General features: G+C 38.3%; 2 protein-coding genes across 2 annotated transcripts; both read right to left on the reverse strand.

Annotated features, from left to right (window-relative positions):
• Positions 1–186: 186 nt before the first annotated feature.
• Positions 187–3,070, reverse strand: LOC109147462 (cleavage stimulation factor subunit 50-like). Its single transcript, XM_019295108.1, has 8 exons — positions 2,963–3,070; positions 2,496–2,579; positions 2,248–2,369; positions 1,928–2,000; positions 1,712–1,795; positions 1,534–1,620; positions 752–839; positions 187–275 (listed from the first exon to the last, which is right to left on the reverse strand). Exons 2-8 carry the CDS (start codon positions 2,550–2,552, stop codon positions 187–189), a joined length of 600 nt encoding a protein of 199 aa, XP_019150653.1. The 5' UTR covers positions 2,553–2,579; positions 2,963–3,070.
• Positions 3,071–3,163: 93 nt separating this feature from the next.
• LOC109147331 (LYR motif-containing protein 4-like) lies at positions 3,164–3,674 on the reverse strand. The gene has a single exon (XM_019294996.1). The coding sequence runs from the start codon at positions 3,602–3,604 to the stop codon at positions 3,338–3,340; it is 267 nt and encodes an 88-aa protein (XP_019150541.1). The 5' UTR covers positions 3,605–3,674; the 3' UTR covers positions 3,164–3,337.
• Positions 3,675–10,641: the final 6,967 nt, after the last annotated feature.

Consider the following 10,641-nt stretch of genomic DNA (forward strand, 5'->3'; position numbering starts at 1 on the left):
CGGGCCGCAGCTCCTCCTGCGAACCCAGGGCCCGTAGCGGCCGGGGAGTATATAAACACCCCCGGTGTCCTAATCAATCATCTTCTACCTTCACACAATACTTGTAACGTTATTACACGTCTCAAACCTCTGTAATAGCATTATTCGCTCAATTAATATAATATTTATCGTTTTATCATCCGTTCATCACATTCGACATATATTCGGGTTGTATAACCCGGACCCCCGGGTCACCCTCATTCTTTTACGAATTACTCCCATAATTACTTCCAAACCTGCGAATATAAAATTTGATTCGCAGGTCTGCAATGTTGAAAAAATCGCTAGGCGCCTAGGGTCCGCCTAGGAGGCCGACCGCCTAGCGCCTAGGCACTGATTAATCGGCGCCTAGGCGCGATTTTTGCAACACTGCAGGTCTGGGAGTAATTCGCAAAAGAAAGACGGATTTCACACTTCACAAGTCTAAGAGTAAAGAGAGACCAATATTGAGATTACTGAATTGTCCTTTTATTTAACACCAATTTGACGGAATAACAAACGGAGGACTAAATTGAGCAAAAACACAAAAGTCTAGGACTACATTAGGTCACCAAAGTCGTTTAGGACAAAATTGAGAAAAATCACTATAGTCGATAACTATTTTGGGTATTAACTCAAAAAATAGATATTAAGCACGACAGCCTTATTGGGGCAGTGGAAATCAATAATTGGAAAATAAAAGAGTCTAGAACAGAACTATAGAAGGATATACTGAAAAACAAACTCATTCTTGATGGTGTGATCTTTTGCCCCAGAATCACAACTGCATTTTGAGGATGAAAATCTAAATCATTAATTGGCTGCACAAGTGTCAAAAAAGAAAAAAAAAAAAAAAAAAGAAAGTAGGTAAGCAGGGGAATTCCAGACTCCACAAACACAATGAGATATGATTATTGAAGCACTTACAAGAACATCATAATGGGTAAAGAAAATTATTTTATCCACCTCGAATATTAACAAATATCCACTTGTAGGGGTAACCCCAGCCAAGATGGCAAGGTCACGCTTGTAACCACAAGGTCAGGAGTTCAAATCCTTGCCCCCTTGGTTTGAACTGGTCAGCTATGGGTAACCTAGGCTGGTTTACTCCCTTGTGGTCCTTTACCGGCTAGGGTCACAAGGCGGGGTTTACTCACACTCGAAAGAGTTGTGGTGTTTCCTTCATCATCCAAATATCCACTTGTATAAAACCCAGCTCCACAAATATCAAATTGTTATTAGAACAGTTCAATCACTCAAGAGTCTCAAAGCATTCAGCATACCACTCTTCCATCATGCAGCAGGGAAGAACACTCTTCACACCAACCACATTATGTCATTTTAATGATTGGTTATAGTCAACCAAAATGGTAAACACTGAAACTAAATTTTCTGATTCAAACTCAGAACATAAATAAGGATAATTTGGGGAAATGCAAAAAGAAAATCATAGGGTAACTAGCAATCATTACTCAATGACAGTGAACATCATCTAAACTGCAACAAAAGAATAACTTGTGTATGATCATAGAATGTTCGTATAACTGGCCTCACTGGGCCATCTCTTGAGTCTGACTGCAACATTTGTTTCACTTTTGAAACCTTCACAAGAAGATTGCAGCTCATAAGCACCAAAATAAATAAAGGACAAAATAAAGAAAAAGATGATAAAAAGAACAAAAGAGAACAATACTTCAAAGAGTTTGATTGGCGGGTCTGCACTTCCAGTAGCAAGAAACCTTCCATCACAACTAAATCTTGCACATCTAGCAATACTCTACAATAAATTGAATTATTTTGTTAGATATAATTGCATTAAGCAGGTTTTCAATTAAACTAAGCAGTAAAAACAAAGATGAACCTAATTTTACGAAGCAAAATTTGCTGAAGCCTGAAGGTACACACATACCTTGTGCTCAGAAATATGTCGACTTTCATGTTTTGGAAAATTTTTTGATGAGCCTTTGGTGTCATGTGCAGAACTGTTTAGGAAGATGAACACATTATCAGCTATCTTAACCATACTCAGATATTTAGCAATAATGCACATACTACTCTTATAGATCAAAATTATCAGCTCCAAAAACAAACAAACAAACAAAAAAAAAAAACAAATATTCAACAAATAAAAAAAATTAAATTTTAAACAAAATCATATAAAGAAGCATTTCATCGCGATGGTTCAGTTCAAAAGATTGTAAGATACTACAGTTTGGTGGAAATTATTGCCTAAAATCAACAGAAATTGCCCGAGGGGCTGGTATGGAGCCATATCCAGCAGCTAGAGTTGGATCAAAAGGTGCAGCTGAAGAAACTCCTCTTAACACTTCATCCTTCTCAGCTGCAAGACCCTATTAACCACATGGAACTTCAAGATGTCAATTTTGTCACCTATTTCCCTACTCTGGAGTAGGAGAAAAAAACATAAACCATGAAATGAGATGTAACAATGGCAACCATTAATAAACAATACATACCTTTGCAACCAATTCAAGTATCCTATTAGGAGGAGTTTCAACAGTCAATGGTGTCATTGTAGCTGATGCAACGGCTCTTGCAGCCTGAAAATGAGTATTTTAGATCTCAACCTTCAGACCAACAGCTTTAGTTGAGAAAACACAGAAACAAAACTTATAGAGCAATGTGCAAATCACTCTCTTCCCAGAATATGTTGGGAACAAATGAGTCCACTCACAAGGCAAATCTAGATTTTATCCTAAAGTAAAAATCAATATTACCATGTAGAAAAGGATTTTTTTTTTTTGTTTTTTGGAAAAAGGGAGGAGTACATCCAAGATACTTTATCCGATCCTAACAGTGTTCAAAGCACCAAACACGCCCTTAGTAAATAGATCTTTAATTGTGGTATTACAGTCCTTCTCATAAAGGTTCAGATTTCATATTTTGTCAGGATACTCATAATGTAAGGTCTGTGTCAATTCACCCTTCTGGAGATTATCTTCTGGCAGGCAAGTAAAGTTCTATTGGCATTAAATTATGAGCAATTCTTGGGTTTTCTAGAGCCAGCAATGCTACTCCCATAATTTTCAAGCTAATCTCTATCTGTGAAATCAAAACCCTCACCAATTGCTCATGGAAAATCAAAAGATTCTGTCAAGATGCACTCATCAGTCATCACATCACATCAATAAGCAGGTAGAATTAATTAATATTAAAATGGAAACAGAAATTAAGTTAACAGAGTTCAATTTCTAGCATATGATCAATATCCGAACTCAAGAAAACCCTAGCTCTAGGGCACAACGTTTAGCAATTTAAAACTAAAATTACAAAAACTAAGGAAAATTGAATCTTGGAATCAGTGTTTTAATTCCATAACGCTCTTGATCTTGGAGGCATAGAGGCCATAGACGACGGCCTGACGTTTGGCAATCTCGAGCTGTGCCTTTCCATCTGAGAAGGCGGCTGCAACCAGAGACGAGTTTGAGAGGGCCTTGTTCTGGCGGAAGGCGTCAATGGTACGGCGCTTGGTGTACTCTCGTATGTTGTAGTCTGGGAAGTCACGCGCCGTCCTCAGCAGTGACCGGAACAACGAGAGAACTTGGAGGCGTGATGGCGACGCCATTTTTGCTCCTTTCTTCAGATTTTGGAGAGAGAGGCAGCAACGGGCATCAAATTCTTATTCCTCCGTGTGTGTGTGTATATATATGGGTAAATTTTAAATATTAAAACATTTGAATAAATAAAATATATATAATTATTTAATATACTAGTATTGTACCGGTGCGATGCACGAATATGATTTATGTTAAGTAATGTTTTTAAATATTAACATATATAATAAATTGTAAATCACAACATAATAATAATAATAAAATAAAAATAATATGCTGATGTTTTCAATGACTTCACATTGGGATAAACGTACATACTTTTATTTGTAAACTGTATTTGTTTAATTGTTGTAAACTAATTGCAAAGTTATTTTATTTATATTAAAAGGTTTGGGCATTTATATCTCTAACTAATTTTTTATGCGCATTGCGCGAATGAGATAATGCCCAATGATTTTTTTTTTTTTTAAATAAATACTTTAAAGTATATCAAGACAAAATTCTATTGGAATTGTTCATGCATAGATAATTGAATGTTAAATTTGCGTATTTATATAGGCAATTCTAAGTTTAAAAATGCAAGATAATATAGTCAAGATTGATTATAATGGTCAATAAAATAATTGTATAGGTATGGTTGAAACCAAATACGGGACATAAGGGAGAACAAATAAAAATTAGGGCATAAAATATTAAATATATACTAATATTGAACAGTTAACTGCTGATTGCCAAACAAGAACATTGCGAGAGTTTCCCACTTCAATTTGTTGTGTGATTTGAATATTCTTTTTGTCAATAAATCCCTCAAATAGTTAATATGATTGGCTTAATTATATATATTTTTTATTTTTTAAAACAATTATTATTATTATTATTATTATTATTATTATTATTATTATTATTATTATTAAATATATGTATACCCTTTGGTCATTTTACATGTTAATCTAAACAGCTAATTTTTTTCAAATAACTTTTTACCAACAGTTGATATAATTCGCTGGCCAAATTCGCTAATATAATCCGCTAACGTTAACCGCTGATTGTCAAACAAGGACACTGCGAGGTAATTCTCACTTCAATTTGTTGTGTGATTTGAATACTCTCTTTGTCAGCAAATCACTCAGTAGTTAATATGACTGGCTTTATTAATTATATATTTTTTAATTTTTTCATGATAGTAATAAAATACTTGGTAAATAAATATATAGCATTATTTTGTATTATAACTTTGATATTTAATTTAAAAATAGTGTACAAAAAAGATAATAGCCAATGTAGTGAATATAATCAATTGATGAATTTTTTTGAATGTAAAAATTTTTTACATTGGAAAAACATAAAGACAATATAACTAATAAAATTATTTCTCTTAATTAATTTATTGATAATGAATATTTTTTTTTTTAATAAAGACATTGTAGGGACAATGTAACACCCTTCTTTTTTAAAATCTTAATTACAATTAACATAATCTAAGCAGCAGATAAACAACTTAATAAGAAAATTAGTGGGAATGTCACCGCCACAACCACCACTCCTTGGTGATTGCACAGGTTAAGGGTGAAACTAGAACTAAAGATAAAATAACTAACATCTATAGAACTTAGTCAAAAGTCATAAGGGGAAAAAGACACCCCGATATCTACATCATCAATCAACATCAAAATAACATAAGTCTAAAATCCGATAAATAACATCATAATCAAAACATTAAGAGTTTAGACTTCTATAACTACTAGACTAGTCTAACCCGATCACTTCTCAACGCCCACCTGAAAGGGATTTTACAAACAACACATACACAAATAGGAAAACACCCGTTAGCACGAAGCTAAGTATAACCACACTCAACCTTGTAAAGTACCATTGTAACACCCCCTAAAACCATGCTATTTAAAGCCTTAACACATGCAGATATCTAAACCAAAACATAAACACAGCGGAAGACTGGAAGAGGATATATATATAACAGAGGAAACGGGGTGCTATGCCACGCTCACCCAAAGGTGAACGCACAGGCTACATCTGCATTGTTTAACATCTAAACCAACATAACAGAGTTCTAAGTCTAAATTGGCTCACAAGCCACAAACCATAAGAGGGGAGCTATACTAGCCGGCACTAAACCGCGCACTCATCTAAGCATCACCTAAAAGAAGCATATAAAACATGGGACGACGCCCGGTCAGCGAATAATGCTAGTAACCCACCAATACATGTGAAATATCATACATAGATAAGATATAAGTTTGTAAAGCCATTTTTGAAACGGAATACATATATATAAGTCCAAAACCAAGAGTAATAGTCAACACAAGACTCAAACACTCTCAACAAGAACACGGGAACACATCCCAAGAATACAAAGAACAACAACGACTCACAAGAAGTCTCAAGGTATAATCTATCATCACACAATAGATTAATACCCGACATGCATAACTCAAAGGAATAAGGACACAACAAACGGCAACACATGCCTTTGTGACTACACACGTCACAATAGAAGAACTCACAACAACGGCTACACAAGCCCTCGTGACATCACCCATCACGAGTTGATATGCCTTTCTTATGCCCGATTCCAACCTTATGGCTACCCCTAACCTTATGTCTAGTTCCAACCTTTACCTCCAAGACCCCTGTACACCAAGTCCAACCTTTTCCCTCCGAGGACCGTCGTCCCCTCTCCAACAGAACCACCGATTTCATAGTACACGAGGGTACCGATTTCACACACGGCAACACATGCCTCAGCAACACATGCCTCTCCAAAAATACGTGAACCTTACACAAAGGCCACAGCTCCATAATCACGTCATGGCCACCACGAGGACCACTGCAATACCTTGGTGACTAGTATCCCATACCACTAATCGTGCAATCCAGGTAAAGCCACACACACCACACCTCAACAGTAATCAATCAACGGATCACAACGAAGATATGAAACCATACTCAATCAAGGAATGCATCACAGTCCAACAACAACAACGATGAATAACACAAGTTATCATCAACAATAGGAAGGTACAAACAACACAGACGCTAGCATTTAAACACCGAACTAGCATGCTTATCAAACGGGTAAACCAAACGTAGTTCCGAAGAACACACAAGACTCATCACGGTTCAACGAAACACAATGTTAAACACTTAGCACGATTCACGACACCAAAATCTACATGGATTCCAACCATATAGTTCTAGACATACGAAACATCAAGAAGACACTCAAATAGTTCCATAAAAGAACATCAGGAAGTCAAAAGACCAAATACCGAGTCAAAAGAATCACGGGGAACAAATCCCCAACCTTCATCAAAATACGTACCCGCGAGTGGGGCCACGGGTGGACCCCCACCCGTGGTTCCGCCCGCGGGAACCTTTCCCCAAAACCAACGTTCCCTGCGGGTGGGCGGCGGGTAGACGCCTACCCGCCGTTCCGCCCGCGGGTATACCACTGTACCAAAAATTTTCCCTTCGGGGATTTTCAACACCAAACTCAAATTCAAGTCCAAAACATGCCAAATCTCACCAAATACAACAAAATGACTTGAATCAAAGGAATAGCCAAGCAATGACACACATGAACCCTAAACACAAGCTCTAGATATGCATTTTCACAAGACAATGCATAAACACTCACATTTCATAGCAAAACACATGTAGAATCCAAGAAATATTCATATAGGTAAGCAAAATAGATTTTGTAGAGCATGTGTTACCTCTTGTAGACAAAAACCTTCACTTAACACCTCACCAAGCTCCTAACAAAGCTCACCTTCCAAACCCACTTCAAGAACACACCAAAAGATCATAAAGATTCTACAAAATCTTGGATTCTACATGTGTTTTGCTATGAAATGTGGGTGTTGATGCATTGTCTTGTGAAAATGCATATCTATAGCTTGTTATTAGGGTTCATGTATGCCATTGCTTGGCTATTCCTTTGATTCAAGTCATTTTGTTGTATTTGGTGAGATTTGGCATGTTTTGGACTTGAATTTGAGCTTGGTGTTGAAAATCCCCGAAGGGATTATTTTGGGCACAGGTATGTACCCGCGGGCAGTGGCCTACCGCTGCCCTCCCGCGGGGAACATAAGGCCGGTGGGTGTGTACCCGCGGGCGGAACCACAGGTGGGGGGTCTACCCGTGAGTCCACCCGCGGGGAAAAATATGGTGTTGTTTGGGGATTTGTTCCCCGTGATTCTTTTGACTCGATATTTGGTCTTTTGACTTCCCGTTGTTCTTTTGTGGAACTATTTGAGCATCTTCTTGATGTTTCGTATGTCTAAAACTATATGGTAGGGATCCATGTAGGCTTTGGTGTCTTGAATCGTGCTAAGTGTTCAACATTGTGATTCGTTGAACCGTGATGAGTCTTGTGTGTTCTTCGAAACTACGTTTAGTTTACCCGTTTGATAAGCATGCTAGTTCGGTGTTTAAATGCTAGCGTCTGTGTTGTTTGTACCATCCTATCGTTGATGATGACTTGTGTTATTCATCATTGTTGTTGTTGGACTGTGATCCACTCCTTGATTGAGTATGGTTTCATATCTTCGTTGTGATCCGTTGATTGATTCCTGTTGTGGTGTGATGTGTGTGTGGCTGTACCTGGATTGCACGATTAGTGGTATGGGACACTAGTCACTAAGGTACGGTAGTGGGGTCCTCGTGGTGGCCATGATGTGATTATGGAGTTTGTGACCTGTGTGTCGGGTTCATGTGTTTTGGAGAGGCGTGTGTCACCGTGTGTGTGATCGGTACCTTGTGTACTATGAATTGGTGGTCTTGTTGGTGGTTTGTTGGTGGGGGACGACGGTCCCAGGAGGGAAAAGATTGGACTAAGAAGTACAGGGGTCCTGGAGGTAATGGTTGGAACTAGACATAAGGTTGGGGGTAGCCATAAGGTTGGAACCGGGCATAAGGAAGGCATATCAATTCGTGATGTGTGATGTCACGAAGGCTTGTGTAGCCGTTGTTGTGAGTATCTCTTCTTGTGACGTGTGTAGTCACAAAGGCATGTGTTGCCATTGGTTGTGTCCTTATTATCTTGTGTTATGCATGTCGGGTGTTAATCTACTGTGTGATGGTAGATTATGCCTTGAGCCGTTCTTGTGAGTCGTTATTTCATTTTGTGTCTTGGGATGTGTTCCCGTATTGTTGATTGTGAGTGCTTAGAGTCTTGTGTTGACTTCTGCTCTCGGTTTTGGAACTTATATATACATATTCCGTTTCGCAAATGATTTTACAAACGTATATCTTATCTATGTATGATATTTCACATGTATTGGTGGGTTACCAGCATTATACGCTGACCGGGTGTCGTCCCATCTTTTATGTGTTTCTTTCAGGTGATGTTTAGACGTGAGCGCGGTCTAGAGCCTGCTAGTGTAGCTCCCATCTTGTGTTGTTATGACCTGTGTGCCAGGGATAGATTTTAGTACTTTGGACATGTATGGTTTTAGCTTATGAATTATGCAGATGTTAGCCTGTGCGTTCACCTCTGGGTGAGCGTGGCATAGCACCCCTTCCGTTTCCAGTTTATATAATTCTTTTTCAGTCTTCCGCTGTGTTTGATGTTTTGCCTAGATATCTGCATGTTTAAGGCTTTAATTAGCATGGAAATTAGGGGGTGTTACACTATCAATCTTACTACCTTGCTTTAAACCCTTATTTTCTCTAACTTTGGTTAGTGGCGAACACCTTTGTTGCTTAAAACCTCGTTTGCAACCCATCTCTTAAGCTTTGTCATCCGTTTCGCAAGCCGACCGTTTTCGTTGTGGAACCTTGTTGCGTCCTTTGCTTGTTTTGTTAGTAGGTTCGTTGGTAGTTGTTTGCTCAGTTGTGCGTTTAGTTGTTCTCTCTTGTTTGCCGTGGTTGTTAGCTTGTAGTTTGAGTAGCTGGTTTAGTTGCTTCGCTTTTATGAAGACGCCGTCCGTCGCAGTTAACCAGAGGTTGGACCAGCTTGAGGCCAGTTCTGGCCGAGGAAGAGCCGACGAAGAGTCTGATGAAGACACTGAGGAGTCGGAGAGCGAGTCCTTCTAGGGTGGAGTTGTGGCAATCTCGTCTCCTTTCCTTAGCTTGCTGTTATCTTTCTAGTTGTTGTCACCGTTGCTAGTTGTTTGTTGTTGCTTCGTGTGTTCGTTTTTGCTTGCTTGTTTGGTTGGTTAGTTGGTTTAGTGGCTTGTGTTAGGAGCTAGTTGTTTAGATATTGGGTGTTGGTTAGAAGTTGATGGTTGTGGTTGGTTTAGAGTTTGTTATGCTCATTATCTTCGTTTGTTATATCCTTCAATCCTTGCAATGATACCGCTTCTTACTTGTTTTTGATGTCTTCTGAATCCTTTGAGTTTTGATCAAAAGAGGATGTTCTTGACACTCTTGTCACATTGTTGTTCCATTTCATCGTTTGTTTTAACTCGTCGTACCCAAGCTTCAGGGACGAAGCTTCTTTGAAGGGGGAGAGGATGTGACACCTCGTAATCCAAATTCAATGAAGGGATTAATTGAGTAATTAATCCTAATCCAATTGATAATTTAATTCCTTAAATTCTTGAAAATTCAATAGTCGGGGACTAGTAATTGACTAGTCAACCCAAAGTCAAGTGTTGTACCTAAAGCTTTGTGAGTAGTTCCCTTGTTCCCTTACACCTCTTCATTTTAGTAAGGGTAATAAAGACATTTCACCCTATGTTAGAATTGCAAGCTAACCTAGGGGACACTCCTCATTCTTTCCCCTTATACTTTCTAAACTTGAGCTCCTCCTTCTCTCTAAAAGTTAGATAGCTTTTCTTCCAAGCCAAGTTGGAGCTTTACCAAATCTTCAAAGTTTGTCTCCAAGATTCCACCTTTCCTACCTTTGAGCATCTAGGAGGGTAAGATCTATGTTTATCTTGTGTTTTTAGTGTTTTCTAAGGTGTTTTCCTTAAAGATAGAATCTTTATGATCTTTTGGTGTGTTCTTGAAGTGGGTGTGGAAGGTAAACCTTATTAAGAGCTTGGTGAAGTGTTAAGTGAAGGTTTTTGTCTACAAGAGGTAA

This window comes from Ipomoea nil, unplaced genomic scaffold, assembly GCF_001879475.1.
Source record: "Ipomoea nil cultivar Tokyo-kokei standard unplaced genomic scaffold, Asagao_1.1 scaffold0261, whole genome shotgun sequence".
Classification (NCBI taxonomy): domain Eukaryota; kingdom Viridiplantae; phylum Streptophyta; class Magnoliopsida; order Solanales; family Convolvulaceae; genus Ipomoea; species Ipomoea nil.

Excerpts from the sequence above, each read along its gene's own strand:
- LOC109147462 (XM_019295108.1), bottom strand. The coding sequence starts at position 2,552 with ATGACACCATTGACTGTTGAAACTCCTCCTAATAGGATACTTGAATTG. Across the intron at positions 2,370-2,495 it reads TACTTGAATTGGTTGCAAAG|GGTCTTGCAGCTGAGAAGGA; the intron begins GTATGTATTGTT and ends TGTGGTTAATAG. Across the intron at positions 1,796-1,927 it reads GACATATTTCTGAGCACAAG|AGTATTGCTAGATGTGCAAG; the intron begins GTATGTGTGTAC and ends AATTTATTGTAG.
- LOC109147331 (XM_019294996.1), bottom strand. The coding sequence starts at position 3,604 with ATGGCGTCGCCATCACGCCTCCAAGTTCTCTCGTTGTTCCGGTCACTG.